General features: G+C 33.5%; 3 protein-coding genes across 5 annotated transcripts in view; 1 reads left to right on the top strand and 2 right to left on the bottom strand.

Annotated features, from left to right (window-relative positions):
- The window catches only part of LOC145328677 (complex III assembly factor LYRM7), an 11,651-nt gene extending 5,254 nt beyond the window's left edge, over positions 1–6,397 (top strand). The window contains exons 5-7 of the mRNA XM_080172464.1: positions 343–419; positions 4,333–5,524; positions 5,730–6,397. Coding sequence (XP_080028590.1) covers positions 343–419; positions 4,333–4,426 — 171 coding nt within the window. The 3' untranslated portion in view covers positions 4,427–5,524; positions 5,730–6,397. The remainder of the gene's footprint in view (positions 1–342; positions 420–4,332; positions 5,525–5,729) is intronic.
- Positions 1–18,720, bottom strand: part of LOC145328671 (GTP-binding protein 2) — an 80,891-nt gene extending 62,171 nt beyond the window's left edge. For all 3 annotated transcript variants that reach the window (XM_080172456.1, XM_080172454.1, XM_080172455.1), the window contains exon 1: positions 18,689–18,720. The gene's annotated coding sequence lies outside the window, so the exon portion shown is untranslated. The remainder of the gene's footprint in view (positions 1–18,688) is intronic.
- On the bottom strand, positions 5,959–21,942 carry LOC145328674 (uncharacterized). Its single transcript, XM_080172461.1, has 13 exons — positions 21,902–21,942; positions 21,656–21,702; positions 20,959–21,042; positions 20,077–20,126; positions 19,452–19,506; positions 18,014–18,090; positions 17,400–17,455; positions 16,302–16,338; positions 15,394–15,442; positions 8,580–8,654; positions 8,099–8,185; positions 7,666–7,707; positions 5,959–7,106 (listed from the first exon to the last, which is right to left on the bottom strand). The coding sequence occupies exons 1-13, from the start codon at positions 21,921–21,923 to the stop codon at positions 7,065–7,067; spliced, it is 723 nt and encodes a 240-aa protein (XP_080028587.1). The 5' UTR covers positions 21,924–21,942; the 3' UTR covers positions 5,959–7,064.

The raw sequence follows: 21,942 nt of genomic DNA, 5'->3' as shown, positions 1-21,942 counted from the left end.
CGTATTTTTCAGCATTTTATTATGTTTGAGCGGTTTTTTTTTATTTGAACCTTTGAGCTCAACATAGCTTTTGATGATATTTCATCAAAAAATGATTAACATTTCAAAGTTTTATTCATAGAAAACCATGGTGAAACGTAATTTTTTTAATTGGTAATTAAACATAAACCTAGTAAATTCACACAAAAAAAAACCTTTTAAGAATCACTGCAAGAAGGTGCTTAGAATCACTTACTCTCGTTCGTGCATAGTCCTCTTTTATAGTGTTTACATTTTGTTAACACTTCATTGAAGCCATTGAATTATGCTCGTCAAATGCCATTATTTTTGTATTAATTTTAGTTACAAAAAGTGAGCGATGAAAAGTATCACATGAAGATTAGGGATGAAACACACATGTTTGAAAATAATCCTTTCAGGTAAAAACTTGCATTTTCCAGTGTTGCTTCCAAACCGATTTATATCCGGTGGATTAGAACCGGTTCTCAGCAATACTGTAAAAGGGGGACGTAACTGAAGCTTTTTTTGAGGCAGGGGGGGGGGGGGGTTTTCCGGAACCACTTGATGAACCGTGTAAATTTTTTGGACTTAAGCTTTTATGGGTATGAACATCTTATGGTTTCGAAGTCAACCACCTACCCCCACTCCCTAGCCCCCCGGGGCTCAAAACCCCCCTAAAAATGAACCTAACCTTAATTTTCTCTAGGGATGGGAATCCGTCGAATTTTTGGGCCGGATTCGGATTCAAAAAAAGTGACGGATTCTTGCGGATTCCGAATTCTTATTTTTGGCGGATTCCGGATTCGGATTCCGGATTCTAGCAGTATTTTAAAAGGCCGTCCGTCACAGAGGGATAGCTTTTTTCGTTAATTTATCACTATGTTACTTGGTTGAAGCCTTGATTTGTTTAAAGTGTTGACTTCCAGCATAACTAAAACATTTACATCACATTAGTAATTATTAAAATTTGTTATGTAGACAATTTTTTTTTGATCTTTGCCTTCAAACAGGGAGTTGTAAGAAAAAAGACGGTAATTTTAGCCTACCAATTTAGAATCCGGAATCCGCTATAAAAAACGGATTCCGGATCCGGATTCGGATTCCAAAATTGGCCGAAAATTGGGCGGATTCCGGATTCGGATTCCGGATCCGGATTCCCATCACTAATTTTCTCAGAAACCATTTGACCAATAGGGATGATTTCTTGAACTTAAGCTTTTATGCTTATAAACGAGCTTCTAGTTTAGAAGTCACCCCATTGCCGCCAACCCCTAGCCCTCCGGGGCTCTAAAAAAAACAAAAATGAACCTAACCTTAATTTTCTCAGAAACCATTCGACCAATAGAGAAAATTTCTTAAACTTAAGATTTTATGGTTATAAACTAACTTTTGGTTAAGAAGTAACCCCTCTGCCGCCAACCCCTAGCCCTCCGGGGCTCAAAGAAACCCTAAAATTGAACCTAACCTTAATTTTCTCAGTAACCATTCGACCAATAGAGATGATTTCTTAAACTTAAGCTTTTATGATTATAAACTTACTTTTAGTTTAGAAATCACCCCCCTTCCGCCAACCCCTACCCCTCTAGGGATCAAAAAACCATTGAAATGAACCTAACCTTTATTTTCTCAGAAACAATTTGACCAATAGGGATGATTTCTTAAACTTAAGCTTTTATGGTTAAAAACTAACTTTTGGTTTTAAAGTAACTCCTTTGGCGCCAACCCCTAGCCCTTCAGGGCTCAAAAAAATCCTAATATGAACCTAACCTTAATTTTCTCAGAAACCATTTGACCAATAGGGATGATTTCTTAAACTTAAGCTATATTGCTAATAAACTAACTTTTAGTGTTTAGAATTCACCCCCCTGCCGCCAACCCTTAGCCCTCTGGGGATCAAAAAAAACCTAAAAATGAATCTAACCTTAATTTTCTCAGAAAAAATTGATCAATAGAGATGATTGCTTAAACTTAAGCTATAATGCCAATAAACCAAACTTAAGTTTAGAAGTCACCCCCCTGCTGCCAACCCGTAGCCCTCTGGGGCTCAAATAACCTTATAATGAACCTAACCTTAATTTTCTCAGAAACCATTTGACCAATAGGGATGATTTCTTAAACTTAAGCTTTTATGGTTATAAACCAACTTTTGGTTTAGAAGTAACCCCTTTGCCGCCAACCCCTAGCCCTCCGGGGCTAAAAAAAACCCAAAAATGAACCTAACCTTAATTTTCTCAGAAACCATTTGATCAATAAGGATGATTTTTAAACTTAAGCTTTTATGCTTATAAACTAACTTTTAGTTTAGAAGTTACCAGTGACCACATTATTAAAAGCTTTTATGTGTATAAACTACTTTTTTGTTTTGCAGATATATGGTTATATATTATAAAATGTGCAGATATGTTGGACTTTAGCTATTTTGGGAAAAAATTAACTTTTTGTTACCTAATGAATCAATTACCTAATAAAGATTTATTTTACTATTTTAGGAGAAGAAAGATGTCACTCAATTTTATAAGAGTTGGGACTCGATACTTAGTTCATTAAATATTTTTTTAAGCAAAGCCTTTCTTTAGTTAGGTTTGGTTTGTGAGGGTTAGCTTTTTTGTTAATTTTGACATATTATAATTGTCCTGTTGATTTTAAACTTTGCATGATAATTTCTAAAGCATTTAGGTACAATTTAAAAAACGTAGCTACTCTATAATCATTAACAGAAAGTCCAAATGTCCATTTAAAACATGCTGATTTCTAACTTATTGTCATTTTTTGTTTATCCTTCCTTATCATTTAAAAGCTTCTCTTCTATGGACGTTGTCATCCTTGTTTATTTAATATTTTTAGAAGAGAAGCTTTTCTATAATTAGGGTCGGTCCGTACGTCCGTTTAAAGGGTTCTTGAGCCCTTGGGGGCTAAGGATTAGGGGCATGGAAGGTGACTTCTAAACCATTAAAGTTAAGTCCTAGAAATCTGCTGTATTGATCAAATGGTTTCTGAGAAAGTTAAGGTTAGGTTCATATCTAGAGGTTTTTTGAGCCCCGGAGGGCTAGGGGTGACTTCTAAACTAGAAGTTAGTTTATAAGAATAAAAGCTCAAGTTTAAGAAATCATCTCTCTTGATCAAATAGTTTCTGAGTAAATTAAGGTTAGGTTCATTTTTAGGTTTTTTGATCCCCAGAGGGCTAAGGGTTGGCGCCAAGGGGGTGAATTCTAAACTAAAAGTAAGTTTATAAGCATAAAAACTTAAGTTTAAGAAATCATCCCTATTGGTCAAATAGTTTTTGAGAAAATTAAGGTTAGGTTCATTTTTAGCGTTTTTGAGCCCCAGAGGGCTAGTGGTTGGCGGCAGGGGGGTGATTTCTAAACTAGAAGTTAGTTTATAAGCATAAAAGCTTAAGTTTAAGAAATAATCTCTATTGGTCAAATGGTTTCTGAAAAATTAGGGTTAGGTTTATTTTTAGAGTTGTTTTGATTCCCGGAGGGCTAGGGGTTGGTGGCACCGAAGTTAGTTTATAACCATAAAAGCTTAGGTTTAAGAAATCATTTCTATTGGTCGAATGGTTTCTGAGAAAATTAAGGTTAGGTTCATTTTTGGGGTTTTTTAGAGCCCCGGAGGGCTAGGGGTTGGCGGCAATGGGGTGACTTCTAAACTAGAAGCTCGTTTATAAGCATAAAAGCTTAAGTTTAAGAAATCATCATTATTGGTCAAATGGTTTCTGAGAAATTAAGGTTAGGTTCATTTTTAGGGGGGTTTTGAGCACCGGGGGGGCTAGTGGGTGGGGGTATGGGTTTGTCTTCGAAACCATAAGATGTTCATACCCAATAAAGCTTAAGTTCAAAAAATTTACACGGTTCATCAAGTGGTTCCGGAGAAACCCCCCCCCCCCTGCCTCAAAAAAGCTTCAGTTACGTCCCCCTTATATATAGCATCGTATTATATCCAGTTATTTTTACAAATATAAAAATATACAATGTTAAAATTAAAATCAGTTTTTTAGCCAGTGCCTTAGGCATCTCTGGGCTTAAAAACTGATTTTAATCTTGCATTTGTTTATTTAAATCCGCGGAAATCTGTTTATTAGATAACTGTTGCCATATATTTTTCAATTTTGCATATTAAAGCTGATTTCATAAAAGTGTCAAGATACTGTTGGGTGGAGAGTAAAATGAAAAATTGTAAGCCCCGAGAAACCGAAGGCCTAGGCCAACAAAACAGTGATTCATTCAAAATGTAAAATATTTAGAATGTAACTAATTATAGCTTCTTATTGGCTGATTTAGAGAGTTTGTATCTAGATAATTTTTAGAACAATTTATTGTATATTTTTATTAGAGAAGACATCACAGAGGAAGAATATAAGAATGCGAACAAGAGAGCTAAAAAACGCGGAGGATCTTGTGATGAGGCTAAAAAAGAATCAAAATAGACGACAACAGCCTACCATACCAAATAACCTCATAGTTAGTAGAAGCCAAAGACTGTTGTATGTATATTCTCAGAACAAGTGTCAATCACCCCCCCCCCCCCCCCCATAATGAATCGCTGTGCACATCACTGCTCAGGACATTGGCGCATAATTATGCTTTTATGATTTTTTTTGGAAATAATACGATGAAGATTAATTAAACGCAATTGTCCTATTCCTCCCTGGTGTAATGTGTCGATGTTAGTGAATGTTCGTAGATTTTTATGTACCTAGTACTTATCAATAAAAGGTTTTTAGGGCTATGTCTGTCTATGAAAGATAACTATTGCAAAATTATTTGTATTTGTTTTTTTCATTGCACAGATCAAAATGTTAAAGATTGTTGAATTTCAATCAAATGGAGACAAAAATTAAGAGAAAGAACTATAATACAATTTTGTTAAATACCTTAAAAATGAACAAAACTTTATACATTTATATGATCTTTTATAAACTCAAAAAAAAATTTGGAGAATCTTAAATAGTGATGGCAATCCGGATCCGGAATCCGAATCCGGAATCCGGAATCCGCCCAATTTTCGGCCTATTTTGGAATCCGAATCCGGATCCGGAATCCGTTTTTTATAGCGGATTCCGGATTCTAAATTGGTAGGCTAAAATTACCGTCTTGAGTTTTTTCTTACAACTCCCTCTTAAATTTTTTTGTACATTACAAATTTTAATAATTACTAATGTGATGTAAATGTTTAACACTTTAACACTTTAAACAAATCAAGGCTTCAACCAAGTAACATAGTGTTAAATTAATGAAAAAAGCTATCCCTCTGTGACGGACGGCCTTTTAAAATACTGCTAGAATCCGGAATCCGAATCCGGAATCCGCCAAAAATAAGAATCCGGAATCCGCAAGAATCCGTCACTTTTTTTGACGGATTCCTTCAGAATCCGGAATCCGAATCCGGCCCAAAAATTCGACGGATTCCCATCCCTAATCTTAAATATATGAAAATTCTAACAGGTCAAAAAAAACTTAACTAAGTAAAACATTAAAAAAAAACTAGTCTTGGAAAAAATCAAAATTGAACTCAAATATATCTAGTAGGTAATCAGTAATGTAGTAACTATCAGATATCTAAATGATAAGACAATGGCCGATAAATTAATGTACATCCCAATTAGTGGTTAAAAAATTTGGACACTCAACTTAATGAACCAATCAATCTTAAATTCATTAAAAGAATTTTTTGATTGGTTGGTAGCTAACTTTGATATTTTCCATTGTCTGATCCCTGAGTAATTCAAGCACAGTTTAACATGAGTCTTTCTAGTAGTTATGTCAAAAATAAATATAAAATAGTAGTTGAATTTTACATGAAATATATTCCTATTTGTACTCTAATTTTTATTAGTTATGTTCTACTTTTATTTTTTTGTACACAATTTTGTTTAAGGTTGAGATATCTTCAAAAGAAAAACTATTTTGCCTCAAACTTTTAAAATCATTCAAGTAACATTTGCAACAAAATGCTCCATACTAATGTGAAAAACAAGACAAATTTGTCACTATTTAGGAAATTGGAAGCAATATAGTTTTTTTTTCAAACAAAATATCCTTCCTATTGTTAATGTATTTAAATTTTATTTATGGCAAATTCTTTTTGTGCTAAATTTTCAGTAATTATTACCTACTGGAGTGTGAAAAATATGAAAGATACTCATCTAATACCCGTTCTCCTATAACTTAAAAGGCTATTTTACGCGTGTTTTCTCTAGCCGCGAGCTACCTGTGTTATTTTTTTTTGTAGTCCATGTTTAGAAGCGTATAGATCGTTTGGCAGTTTGTAGCCTTTTTAAAGTTTTAGAGAAAACAGGGTTTGGACTCTGGGAATCCTTCTTTTTGTAACTTGTATACTATTTATGATAAAAATATTGAATGTTGTCGCTGTGATCTGAATAAAGTATAAATTATAATGATCAAAACTTAATTAACATTAATTTAGCGTGGCTTAGCTATTCTGTGACTAGGCTTTGTCCGCCTGAGGTTAGTTGTCTCTCACTCAATTGATACACATTTCTTTTAAAAAATTGTCAAATATTAATTAAGTTTTCTTTAGAATAACAATTTATTTTTAAATTTTTGTAACAACATAAAATTTAACAATATAGAGAAAACAATAACAATATAATTATGCATAGGTGCGTGTATACTGTGTAAAGGGACGTGCGCAGCGCAAACAATTTTTTTGTCTCTGATTTTTTAAATAAAATAAATATTTACTTTCAACAAATATTTTGAGAGATATTTTATTCTGTAATTTTGAATTAGGTGCTAAGATGAGGTAATGTGCATTGCACAAATTTTATTGTATCATTGGTCAACTGTCCACAAATTCATAAAATATTAGTTATTTATTGTATTGCATCGTTTTATAGACAGTTTTCCGTGGAAAGTTTAGAAAAAATACTAGGATTACTACCAGTTTTATCGGTCTGTTTGGGCCGATGAAAATTGGTAAATTACATTTCATACTAATTTTTAGGTAGAACCGGTTTTATTTCAGCGTGAAAGAACCGGATTCAGACCGAAAAAAAACTGTCCTGGTTTTATTTTTTTTTGTTCTGTTGAGGTTTGAAGTGATTATTTCTTGTATCCAAACTGCTTTGCTATTCTATGTTCCTGTTGTATTTTCATTAATTCAAAGCTCTAAATTATTATTATCAAATGCATGTTCTTAGTTTTAAAATATTGTGATATGTAATACCTCATTAAAATCTAATTAACAACTTGTAGGCAAATAGGTGTCCCAGGGTATTGGAATAAGTATCACTCATCAAACAACCAACTTTGTCTGAGAAGTCTTAACTGTGCATGGTAATGAGTTGAGCTTGTTTCGAACTAATGCATTCACCCATCTATTATTGTCACGCACCTGACATAGCAGCAGTAGGAACGTTTTTAACGTATTTAGTTATGACGCGGTGTTAAGCCGAGATTCGAACCTATCACCTCCCCAGCGACGAGCGGCTCAGGAATAAGGTATAACCAACAAGCAAATTAAATCTAAAATAATATTTGGGGTCAAATGGAGAGGTCGTCAATTTTACGATGTGTTGTCCCTCAATGACAGCTGAAAAACACCTATAGGTTTCGTGATTTTTCCCCGAATTAATTTCGTTATTGGTATAAACTGCAAGCGGCTACGCATTTGTAATGTATGAGCTTTGTGTATTAATTCCTGGCTAAGACTATCTAGGAGCTTCTCTGTCAAATCTATTCTGGTCTGAAATTAAATTATTAAGTAAATAACAAGAATATTCTTTTACATATTTGGCACAGTGCAGTGACTCAAAAATCAGCCATGTGTCGTTATAAAAATGATTAATTATCCATCTCTTTTTTTAGGGGTTTTCTTTCCCACTACTCTCATCTCCCTTATTTTTATGACGTCACATGGCTGATTTTTTAGTCACTTTGTCCCTCTACGACAAATAGGAATAATTTTTAAACCAAGGATGACTACATCCATAAGTAGCGAAGCACAAAATAAAATATGGATTAAGTGCCATAAAGAGAAGATGTTTAGTTCATAGGTAATAAATAAAGAAAATCTTATTATAACACGACAGGCAGACAAAGTGATATAGAGTAGCTTCGCTTAAAAGAACAAAAACCTGGAATAGATCCTGTAGATTATTGATGGTATCATCTACAGCTCCAGAAAGACAGGACAGGGAGCTTTTCAGGTCTTCTGTCATTGCCTGCAAAATATAAGGCATTTACCCTCAAGTTACTTGTTGAGCATTTGAAATTGAAACTCATATGTTAAATAAAGGACACAAATTACCTTGTTAAGCACAGCTAACATCTCATCCCTCTCCTTATTTTTTTAAAAGATTGAAAATAAGAGGGGGGTTGTTTTTGTTGTTGTTATTTCTCTCATACATAAAAGGTTTCGTGATTTTTTTGTAGAATTGAATGTTAAAATGGCTATTCCTGGGTTATGGGTAGTGTACTGGTAGCCCTGCTGGAGTTAGTCATAGGGAAAAAATCTACCCCTAACTCCCAAATATTTTGAATTTATCTTTAAAAATATACGGAGATGGTTATCAGCTTCAACAGTCATTTTAGGTGTGCGCACCAAAAATCCTTTACCTGTAACTGATAAGACTTCAAGATAGGATAGTCTTGTGAGGTCAGTAATGCATATGGGTCTCGAGTCCCCTCCTCCTACAGCAAAAAAAAAGTTATTTATAGGTAAATAAACTAACGGTTTTAGGCTATTTTATTTTTAAGACTTATGATAGTTTTAGCCAATTTCTATGCCGCTTTCCCTTCGAATATAGAGCCCCTAGATGCTAGGGACACAGCCGCTAGTTAATAATTATTATTAAAATAATATATGTCTGTCTTAACGAAGTTTAAGATTTCGCTAACCGTTGGACCGATTTTGCCATGTGAATTTTAGGGTATGCAATCACTAGTCATATGCAGGTTCTTATCTATATTCTGGGGAGTGTGACACATAAAAATACCCCTTCCCCCCCGTAACAATTAAAAAATAGACTGGGGAGGGTTACTCTGAAGGATAGGGGCTAAGTCACTAGGTATTTTTGTTGATAAAATAATCCTTTTCATATCTTTGATGTGGAATTTTAAAAAAATAAGGATAAAAAATCTTCCTTAAGATCTAAAGAAAAAAATGTTTTGTTAAAATTATATATCATTACTGTGTAGCATCACTATAAGTGCATTTAACCACTTCAACATAAATGATGTCTTTGAAAATTTCTTTTTTAAAAGAACGTGTCCTAACTTTTGTGACCCATTCGTGACGAGCTCCCAAAGTTCAAAGTTTTGATTCAACGGGATTCAACAAAATAGATTTTTTCAATAATTACTCAATAGAATTCAAAAAGTAAGGTGTCAAATTAAAGATCTTACTCAGGAATAAGGTATAACCAACAAGCAAAATAAATCTATTATAATATTTGGGGGCAAATGAAGAGTCGTCAATTTTACGATGTGTTGCCCCCCAATGACAGCTGAAAAACACGTATAGGTTTATTGAATTTTTCCCGAATTAATTTCGTTATAGGAATAGAAATAGAAGAGTAGAAGAATATTCTGAACCCTTTTTTCGTCAAATCTAAGAGAGAACATTCCTAGCAGACAAAAGTATTGTTTACTTTCGACTCAAGCTGATGTGGATTCTTAAAAAATGATAGACTCGCTATTCGATAGTGAGGCAAAATTATTTTTGTGAAAAATCATCCAAAAGCACATTAAAAATCTACAAAAATTAAACAAAATCATATGTTAATAACCCTCTTAAGATTTTATTTCATTTTTGTAAATTTTTTTATTCGATTTTGGAGAATTTTTCACAAAAATAATTTTGCCTCACCAGCGAGTTGCCAGCCTAACTTTTTTTTTAAGAATCCAACTTTGTTTCAAGCTTTCAAATTGTAAACGAAATTTTTGGGCAATTAATTCTGATTCCGCAAAGCTTTCTACTAAGAAAATATACTGTTAACAGCTGACTTTTATGTATGTATGAAATGAAAAAAAACATGCCTTCGTAGGAAAATGTGTACATAATTTCAACCAATGAGATCCAATGTAAATTCCGATGCGATTCTCCTATTGGCTCAATCAGACATTCCCTCTCTTTCTTAGTACCTTTATTGTTATAGGTATAAGCTGGATCTTACCATTTTTGTTCATAATGGCAATTAGCTTCTTTCTTTGTTGCGTTTTAGTACCTTTAAACCAACATGATTTATAAAAATAAGCTTAAATTACTTTAAAAATAAAAGGTCTACAAAAAAATCGATTGCGTATCTAAATTCTATGGATTATTTTACATCTACTACTTCCTAAAAACACAGACTAGCTATTTTAAAAAATTACAAAAGTTAGGACACGTTCTTTTAGATTTTTACCATAATTCTGACGTTTGATTTCGCTAAAAATTATTTAGTATTGCTAATCCTTTTATAAAAGTAGCATGATGTTTGTCTGTCAGATCTCACTGGACTTACTTATATGTACTTTATTTATACAGTGAGGCTACTTACAAGTCCACGATTTTAGGGCAAGATGCCTCGATCGCACTAGAGAGTAAATTAGCATATATCTTTTTAAAATAAATTAAGTCCGTATTCATTTAGGAAAGTATGGCTTTAAAAAGTAAATGACATCTTGTTTTTTTTTCAGGGATTTATAGGGATAAGACAATAGCCGATAATTTCGCAATTATGGTACATAAAGTTGGCCCTTCTCTGGATTCAATTAGTAGTTGAAACGTTTGGAAGCTCAACTTAATGAGCCAACCAATCAAAATTCAATAAAAGTCCTCAAAGTTGTCGATCCTACATATAAGATAAAGAATAAACAGCCCAATGCCCCCCCCCCCCCTCCCTGAATTTTTTTTCATATTATTTTATTTCTATTTTATGTCATTAAATGAAGCCAAGTTCCAAAACCAAAAATAATTGTATGGTTTCAGGATATATATAAAAAGCTTGTTAATTCATTCTAGAGATCCGGTTAAACTATTATGTAATGGTTTTAGTAACATAGCTACTTTAAATTCACTTTGTCGGTCTATCAGTCAGTCCGTAACGCTAACTAAGTAATATAAAAATAAGATGAACAGAAACTTTGTAAATTAATTTTACAGAAAATCTTATAACCTGCGCAGATACTGCAGTCACTGTAGAATCTCTACTATTAGAGGTTTTTAAATTACCTACTGAAATGATATTACATGATATAGCTGACATGCTGTGAAACCCTAGTTATAGATTAGCAGCTTTATGTCCTTATCTTTTAAACAGAAATCCGGCATTTTCCCTCAAATTACCTTGTAGAGCACATAACCCCGCCCCCCCTTATTGTTGAAGCTAATTTAAATTAGGGGGGTAAGAGGTATTGTGTGTTTATTCCTTTTGGAAAGAATAGACTATGTTATTTTGGGGGCTATGTAGCCCCGAAGGGGTTATAAATAGGGAAAAATACTACTGTCCCCTTCCAGTTTAATTCACAAATTAAGGCTCAGGGGGTCCGTGCTCTATAAGCACTTTATAGGAAAGCACCGACGTTCCTTTTTGTACTTCTTGAAAAGAGGTTTTTTATAAAGAGGGAGGTCATTTTCTAGTAAATCCCGTAAAGGTGTGTGTTATAAGGCCTAAAAATAGTAGTAGAACGATAAGGTGCTCTATATATTTGCAGACTGGCCAGAGTGTACGTTTTGTACGTTTTGTACGTTACGCATCGAATCTGTGTACGTTCTGGACGTTATTTTGATATGTGTACGTAACGTATTTTGAAATTTGTATTTTTGTACGTTTTACGTTTTTTTTTAAATAATAAGAATCAAATATTAGCAGAAAAGTAATTTGTATGTTTAGTACGAAAATTTTAACAAAAACTATAGGTGTATTATATTAAATAAATTCAATATTATCTTAAATTTTCATAGAACAAAAATATGTAGGTAAATTATGCATATTTGTTATTAAAACTTACAGTTTAAATTTATGGATTTGAAATATATGTCCTATAGATTTAGTTTAAACTATTGAACAGAAAGAGATATGCAGTTGACTAAATTCAAGTTTAAATGCATTTCATGCAACTACCCCTTTAATAGATTTTACGAGAATTTTTTTCAAATTCTTTATATACTTGGGTAAATTTTCCGAGATATCATATGGTGCTCAGTTTAGGATTAAGAAGTCTTATTTTTTGGTATCTTCAGTTTTTAAAGAATAAGAATCAAATATAAGTATAAAAGTATTTGTATATTTATTTGTATTTGTACAAAAAGTATTACAAAAATAGTATATTATCTATAATACAAAGTAGAATGATGTCTGTCCGTCTGCTTGTCCGTCTGTATATCAGAAGCTTAATATCTCAGTAACCACTGAACCTATTGGGCTCTACTTTTCATGGAATATACTTAATAGTCCTGTGATGTTTTTTTTCTTTTTTTTCTTTGGGGGAGGGACACTTAAAGCTTTTTACTTTCTACTAGGATTAGAGGCTTCGCCCCTAGCCTCTAGAAACTTCGTCCCCTCTTTTATAGAATCGTTTGTTGGAAATTTGTCAAAAAAAAAATATAAAAAAAGATTGTGATTATTTTTTTCATTTAGGCTTCACCCCAGGGTGCGGTGGGGGTTCCCCCACCCCGCTGATTTGCATTAGTTTATAAAAATAAATTGAGGGGTGGTTGATTTTTTTTGGAGGGTGGGTTTCCCACACTCTAAGAAAACAGCCTAAAACTACCACAGGACCAGTAGATATATTCCCTGATGATTAGAACCCAATCTGTCCAGTGGTTACCAAGATCTTAAGCTTTAGACAGACAGGCACTGATTTACTTTGTATCAAAGACTAGTATTTTCTGAGATCTTTAGCAATAGACAAAATAACCCTATATCCTATTATATATTTATCCTATAAATCCTTTTTTTCTGTAACGAAGAATCTCGCTAACTGCTGAACCGGCATGATCATTGTGAGGTTGTAGGCTATTTTCTCTGTCTTTCAATATCCCTTCAAGAACCTGTATTCACAATGGTAGAAAAATAGCCTAAAACCATCTCGGTAACTGTATTAAGTAGTTATGAAAATCTTAAGAATCAGACAAAAAACTTACTACTTTATTTAATAGAATATACTTAGTACGTAATAACAGGATGTATGTCTCTCTGTCAGTTTATTTGTACCGAAGGTTCTCCTTAACCGCTAAACCGATATGGTTCTCTTTTACAGGGTAGCTTCTCATAGGTCCTGGGAGAGGGTACAACCACCCTCCCAAGAGAAATTACTCTTGGAAAAAAATCACCACCCTTCCCCTATTTTCTCTTTTTAAAATTGAAATCAGAAATGGGGGTGGTCTACTCCCCCCTCCCTCACTAAAAAATTTATTAGCGAAGCTACTCTATAATCACTTTGTCAGTCCGTTATGCTTTCGGAGAAACGTGATTTTCTCGGCTCCTGTTTTTTGATTGAATAAGTTCACATTCTACATATTTTCATTGAGATTTGCCTTTTGGTTGGGGTGCTAGAAGATCTATTCCTAGATTTTCTTTTTTTCATGGTTTTGTCGACTTCTATTCAAGATAGACGGCTGAAATTTTCAGGGAATAAATAAATTCACATTCTACATATTTTCAAAAAGTTTCTTTAAGGTTTGTCTATTTTTTGCAGTGCTAGATCGATTCCTAGATGTATAAGTTTTTGTGATTTTCTCTACTCATATTCCTGATAGACGGTTGTAATTTTCAAGGATTGTATTAGTTTTCATTCTTAATACTTCCACTAAATTTCATTGAGATTTGCTTATTGGTTGGGGGGCTGAATTTATTTCTAGATTTTCACGATATTATATATTTTTAAAAGGTTTTGTGATTTATTTAAATAAGTTAAATGCTTATTTTTTACGACACTACTCTATAGTTTATATAGTTCCCAGATTTCCATTCATAACTTTTGAGCTTCGCTACTTAAGGATGTTGTCATCCTTGTTTTTTACTTTTTATTTTTAAATAAAAAAATGGGTTTTTAATTCAACTTCCCCCCCCCCCCTAATCAAGTTCCTCTAGAGGCCTCTAAGGGCGTAGTCGCTGGTCCTTATAATAGGATATACTTTGTACATAATAACAGGATGTCTGTTTGTTTGTACCAAAGAATCTTGCTAACCACGGAACCGATATGGTTCTCTTTAACAGGATAGCTTCTCATAGGTTTTTGGAAGTTTTATAACTATTTTGGGGAAGAGTGTCACCATCCACCCTCCCAAGAGAAATTGACTTTAGAAAAAAAACTACCTCCTCCCCCCAAAAATGAATTTTAATTGCTCACTGATTTTAAGTTAATTTTTTTCCAGATGTCTATAAATAACTTTTGAGCTTCGCTACTTATGTATGTTGTTATCCATGTTTTTTTTATTGAATTCAACTCTCCCCTCCTCAAGTGCCCCTAGAGGCCTTTAGGAACGTAGACGCTAGTTCTTTTAAATAGAGGAAGAGGATATCTTGTGTCTGTCAGTTCGCTATGGTTCTCCTTTACAGGTAGCTGCTAGTAGACTTAAATATATTGATAATAGGTAACTAGGAAATGATTTAACTTATTTTCAGGGATCGGAAGCCGCGCCTCAGCCGCGCATAAGCCTCAGTTTTAAACCTGCTTGTGAGCATAAAAAGAAATTTCAGAAAGAAGGATTGTCTGCTAAATAGCAGTTTTATACATCCAGCTGAATTTTATAGTGATAACATGAAGATTTCACTGAGGCTTACACGCGGCTTACGCGCGGCTTCCGATCCCTGCTTATTTTTATTAGGAATGTACGTTTTTTTGTACGTTTTTTTACTTTTTTTATGTACGTAACGTATTTTTTGTGTGTACGTTATGTACGTTTTTTATTTTCAAAATTGGCTGGCCAGTCTGTATTTGTATTTCCTATTGAATAGAACAATAGGGAAGAAATTTTTTTTTTTTTTTTTGATAACCGTACCTGGAATATCTTTAAAAAACAAGAAATTTCTATCAAACGCTTTGTTTGGCTCAAACTGACACAAATAAAAAAAAATATAATTATAATAAATCAACCTGTAAAGAATGACTTCTTCCTTTGTTTAATGGTATAGATTGTTCTTAACCTTTACCTTGTACCTATAGAAAACATTATTATTATAATTATATTTTTTTAAAATTTTTGTCAGTTTGAGCCAAACAAAGCGTTTGATAGAAATTTTGTATTTTTTAAAGATATTCCAGGTACGGTTATCAAAAAAAAAAAAAAATTTCCCTATTGTTCTATTCAATAGGGAATACAAATATATAGAGCACCTTATCGTTCTACTACTATTTTTAGGCCTTATAACACACACCTTTACGGGATTTACTAGAAAATGACCTCCCTCTTTAATTAGCTTATTTTATATTGATTTCTTACCTTAATTAGATGGGAATATATAGACTTCAACTTTATAATACCAGGATACCTAGAAATACAATTTTAGTAGCGAAGCTACTCTATAATTCCAAATGTCCGTTTAAATGAAAATTTAAAAATATGTAAGAAAGGTTTTGTGATTTTTTTCTCCAATAATCCATTATTGATTTTAACAAATGTTCTCATTGTCCATTATTATTTTGTGATTCGCTACTTATGGATGTTGTCATCCTTGTTTTAGCCTAGATACTCTATTAATCACATTGTCCGTCTGAAATACTGTAAGTCAAATAGGATTTATTCAGCTGCTATTTGAGATACACACGTCTGTATTTTGTATAATTGTATTTGAATAATCAGTAATAACGATAATAATGTACAATTCATTTTTATGACAGAGATTTTTTTTCTCATCTGCTTTATGAGATATCCTTTTATTATATAATTGTTTACTTTACTAATTTATCTGTCCATCCTAACAACAAAAAGAACGTTCTTCGCTAATTATGGATATTGCCACGCTTGTTTTTTTTTATTTTGGTAATTGGTGTATTTTATTATTTTTATTTTACGAGAAAGGTTAAAACATACAATCAAATGCCTTTATCAAATCCAAATTTGATTATTCTAATATTTTAGACTTATATAATGAATACTTTGCTTTGTTTTTATGAAGATAATTAGTCAAAGGACAATAATAAATGTTTGTAAACATAAAATAAATCTTGAATATTAGGTCCTTTCTCTCAAAGTGCTTGCCGATCACTGAGTCCCAACCTCAACCTGACCTGACGTACTTAGTAACGAAGCAACAATAAAAAAATAAGAGGGGTCTCTGTTCAACAAGGCACTTTGAGAAAAAACAACGAATGTTAATTCTAGAAAATTGAATTATTTAAAGAGCTTACCTCGCAATAACTTTATTGAATTCCGGCACACCACATCCTTATCAATAAATTAATATAGTTCAATAATGTTTATCAAATTTTCAGTGATGAGGAGGAGACATCGGGCAATTTATTACACAAGTCCCCAAAGTTTTATAATAACGTTTTCTTATTTGTTGGCTTAGCAACTTTAGGGGGTTTTGAAATGAATTTTGATTGGTTGGTTCATTAAGTTAAATGTCCAAACGTTTCAACCAATAATTGTATTATACAGAAGAGGTAATTTTGCGTATCATCATTGGGGATGTACATAAATTTATCGGCCATTGCCTTATCCCTTTAGATCACTGTAAATAATGTAAGTAGAGAAATTAGGTATTTCTTCCATTCCTTCTTAGAAAAAGAAATATTGGATCCAATGCAGCTCACGGTAAAATGTTCCTGGTAACTATTATCTCCAAAAATCTATGAATTTTATAGGCTGCTAGCTGCCAAACGGCTTAATATACATACCACACCATGTTAAGCGGCATAAGAAGGCCTATAAATAATCAGGAATAGCCAAGCATAATCTATAACGGTCCACTGTTGGTTATTAGCAGCCTTTAAAGTTCTTAGACTTTTGGAGATAATCGTTACCGGGAACATTTTACTGTGAACTGCACTAGATACAAAAGATTTGTTAACGAGAATAGACTTCAAATAAAAAGAATTCTTCTACGGATATGAAGATGATCAACGGTAGATCCAATTCCAGGTTGGTTGGCCAGTAGAGGATTAAATCCAATGTATTCCAGTTTCAATTCAAAGGACATTAATCGGATTCGAACCAAATAAAAAATTATACCAATTGAACATTGGACGAAATCTATAAGAAACAAGCGGAGAATTAATAAAAGCTTTCCGCGGATATAAAATGTACAATTATAAGATTGAAACCATTTTTTTAGCCCCGAGATCTGGCTAAAAAATTGGTTTTAATATAATGATTGTACATTTTTATTTTAGTAGAAATCTCGATGTAATACGATGCAATACATAATTGTTCAGTAGGCCTGAGAAACGGTACTATTCCAGCGGATATTAAACGGTTTTAAAGCCATTCTGGAATATTTCTACCTGGATCTGCATCCTCCAGTTGACCGTCCAGAATATAATATCCACTGAATCCATACCTATAAAGTATGTATAAAATAAAGGACGTTAGAGGTCTGAGGATTTCCTCAAACTTTTGGGGAAAAATTAAATAAAATTTATTGAAAACTTTACTAAAAGTAATATAAAAAAATATAAATTTTTAACCCATTTACAGCCTTATTATATCTAATAATACCTAAAGTCATCACCTTAAATAGGGAAAAAAATTCTTAACATGGTTGTAACTTGAAGCCTAAATTATTGCCTAATTCTCATATAAAAGTCATAGAATCCATGCCTGTCTGTCTGTGTGCATAAAGATCTTGGTAACCCCTAAACTGATATGGCTCTCGGTTACAGTGTAGCTTATTTATCATATGCCCTGGAAAAGTTTATGACTATTTTGGTGGAGGATACCACCACAATCCTAGGGGAAATAATCGCCCCCATAAAAATTCAATTTTCTTTTTAAAACTAAAATTAACAAGGGGGGGGGGGGAGGGTAAAATTCAACCGCCCAACCACCAAAAGTGCCCCTGGATGCCTCTCGGGGCGTAGCCGCTAGTAATAAATTGAGAGTTACCCATAAAACTTACCCATAAGCAATAGTACCAGCATGAGTCATCCAGTCTCCAGGTGTAAGAGAATTGATATCAGCTCCATCCAATGCTGCCTGCAAAATGTATATATTATTACTCTAGATATATATTACATCCAGTCTCCAGGTGAAAGAGAATTGATGTCAGCTCCATCATATTACAGACAATTTCCCACTATAATACGATGCTATTAATAACTATGTAATACTAGTATCTTACACTAGATTTTCTTTAATAAAGTGAAACTTGCAGCGGGCTAAAATAACGATTTAATTTAACGACAGTTAAATTTCCAGTAAAAGGTCGTGCAATCAAAGAGTTGGATGTCTGTTTGGTGCTACTAAACCTTATACCCCGGGTGTTTGGACAGAAAAGAAGAGAAAAAGCTTCCCTTTATTTATTCTGGGTTGTGGGACCTGAGTATTATTTGTTTGTTTGTTTGTTGTAGCCCTGATAATCTGAAGTTAGGATTCAGATGCACACTGATATTTCACTGAGTATCATGAACATCAGCCTCTCCAGTAAGAGGTAATTGACGAGTTACCAAGGCGAGCAGAAAGGTGGTGACAAATCAGGAAGACCAGCCTTTCTCCTTAAACCCCTCAAGAAATACAACCCCTGGCTAGAGCGGACTCAAGGTGAGCGACCCATCGAAGCAGAGCTGATACACACCTCTTGTAGAAGTGAATCAAGCAATATTAGCTTGGTCGTTTTAGGCAATGATGTAAAGTTGTGTACGCCACTGTAAATATACCTAAACTGTTAAGAGTGTTCCTATCCATACACCAGCAGCCCCTAGTAAAACTCTGTGCACACCACTGCATCCATAACTATACTGTTAGGAGTGTTCCTATCCATACACCAGCAGCCCCTAGTAAAACTGTGCACACCACTGTATCTATACCTGTACTGTTAAGAGTGTTCTAATCCATACACCAGCAGCCCCTAGTAAAACTCTGTGCACACCACTGTATCTATACCTGTACTGTTAAGAGTGTTCTAATCCATACACCAGCAGCCCCTAGTAAAACTTTGTGCACACCACTGTAAATATACCTGAACTGTTAAGAGTGTTCCTTTCCATACACCAGCAGCCCCTAGTAAAACTCTGTGCACACCACTGCATCCATAACTATACTGTTAGGAGTGTTCCTATCCATACACCAGCAGCCCCTAGTAAAACTCTGTGCACACCACTGTAAATATACCTGTACTGTTAAGAGTGTTCCAATCCATACACCAGCAGCCCCTAGTAAAACTCTGTGCACACCACTGTAAATATACCTGTACTGTTAAGAGTTTCCAATCCATACACCAGCAGCCCCTAGTAAAACCCTGTTCACGCCACTGCAAGTATACCTGTACTGTTAGGAGTGTTCCTATCCATACACCAGCAGCCCCTAGTAAAACTCTGTGCACACCACTGTATCTATACCTGTACTGTTAGGAGTGTTCCAATCCATACACCAGCAGCCCAGCCAAGCTGTTTCCTAACATTAAAAAGGATTTTAAAAAATTTATATTTTATCAGGGACGTCAAAGCTTTCTCTTTTGAGGGGGGAGGAAATAAGGGGTTTCGAAGGTTTGAGGGGGGTAATCTTTTGTATTTTTTAAGAGGGGTAAAATGAGAGGTTTTAAAGTTTGATGGGGATAAAAATCCCTTTTTCCCCATCCTTGGACGTATATGTCTTCAATAGTACTTAAAGCAAATAAAAATTAAAATTATAGAGGTACGTAGGTATATCTGATAATATCATGTTGTCTATAATCAATGCGGCCACGAAAATCACAGTTCCACCAAATAGTAACGGACTGACTCCCAAACGGACAGACAAAATGAAATATAGCGTAGCTTCGCTAATGAACACCATATATAAATTAAGTGACAGTTGATTTGAATGGTATCCTGCCAAAACATAACAATAATATGCAACTATCTAAAATCCACAAAATAACAAACAAATAGACAACCGACATGCTTGACTTGTAGAAAATAATATTTAAAGCTGAAAAGCAATTTACATAGTAGTGAAATAATAAAAGTTTTAGCGGTTACTAACCTGTTCGAAGCGGCAGTTTCAGCTGCTTTTGCAGCTCTAGCAGTTACAACCTAATGAAATAATGATAAATGTTCAAAATACATAATGTCTCTTTAATTTGTAAGTTTGTAATGCTAATATCATTTTGAACCGTAAAAAGGTCCATGGAGGTTCGCTTGGTTATAAAAAAACAATTAAAACATACTTTCTTTCTAAACTAGCGGCTACGCCCCTAGAGGCCTCTAAAGAAACTTGAGAAGAGGGGAGTTGAATTTCAACGGCCAATTTTAAAAGAAAAAGTTTAAAAAAAGATGTTGCGTTAAAATCCTTACGAATATTGAAAAAAATATCGATTTTTTGTGATTTATCTTGGGAGGGTGGTGATACCCTCCACCAAAATAGTTTTAAACCTTACCGAGACCTATGATAAGCTACCCTGTTAAGGAGAACCCGATCGGTTCAGCACTTAGTGAGATCCTTCGGTACAGATAAACAATTACAGACATACTGTTCCTTTATTATAAGGATTGGAGGGCATCTCATAAGAATATTCTTTGAGAAATTGTTACAACTGAAAGCAATTCAGCCATGATATAGCCCCAAAACAAGAACGAAAAAAATATATAGAACTAACATTATATACAAGGATCTAAGGGATAAGACAATGGCCGATTAATTGATGTACATCTCCTATAGTGATATTCAAAATTACCCCTTCTGTAGATTACAATTTGTGGTTAAAAATTTTTGACACTCAACTTAATGAAACAACCTATAGAAATTCAATAATAGTCACCAAAGTTGTTAAGCCAACGAATAAAAAAAAAGTTATTATTATAAAACTTTAGGGACTAGTGTAATAAACAGCCGAATGTCCCCTCCCTCCCTCCCTGGATTATTTACCTCTTTCTGAATTCCATCTAGAACAGTCTGGATGTTGTCATCAAAAACATTGATTGCTTTTATAACACTATCTCGTTCAGTCACCTAAATTTTAATTTTAAAGATTTCCAGTGTATCAGCTAATAGGAAAACAGTAAAGGAACAATCCGGCCGTATTATTGGTTAAAAAGTGCACAGATTTTGATACTACAGGGCACTTCATTTTTTCTCTTTTTTCTCATTATGAGTCAACTAGAAATAGACTAGTTGAATTTCTTGAGAAAGCTCGATTTCAGGAATCTATAGATCTAGAGACAGATTCCAATTATAGAAAGACTTTGCCTAAATTAATAAAAACTATAAATGCCTAAGGCATTTTAGATCTTTGGGTGGTGATTTTTGTAAAGGTTAATAAATTGGATCCAACGATATTATGGTATACCCATTAACAGAAATTTGTTTCCAGTATGGCTTCCAAACCGATTAAAATCCGTTGGATTAGAACCACTTCTCAGCCATACTGAAAAAAAATCATGTACAACACCGTACTACAGACTTTTTCTCAAATATTGAAATTAAAATCATAAAATTAAAACCGGTTTTGTTGTCTTGGGCCTTTGGCCCCCTCCGGTTAACAAAACTGGTTCTAATCTTGTAATTTTTCATTTTAATATCCGCGGAAAGCTGTCTATAATACGATGCGATAAATTACAATTACCAGATTTTGCCAGTTTGTGTAAATATCGGAATACCCATAGTTAACACCTAAAAAATAATAACAATAATTTGATATACTTCCCCAATGCTGATACACAAAATTAACCCTTTAGTAGATTAGTTGAAAACTTTGATAACTGCTAGTTAAAAAAAAATCATGATGTAATGAAAGTACCTAAAGTTTTACACAGTTACTTATATATATATTAGTTAATTAACATAATAAAGCATGCATAAAATAATTTACCTCTAGTTGAAGAAATACTCATTATGCATTTATGTAAACAA

This window comes from Acartia tonsa, chromosome 9, assembly GCF_053477335.1.
Source record: "Acartia tonsa isolate MP-2025a chromosome 9, ASM5347733v1, whole genome shotgun sequence".
Classification (NCBI taxonomy): Eukaryota; Metazoa; Arthropoda; class Copepoda; order Calanoida; family Acartiidae; genus Acartia; species Acartia tonsa.
The sequence above is the reverse complement of the archived record's forward strand: the minus strand, read 5'-3'. Positions and strand labels throughout refer to the sequence as shown.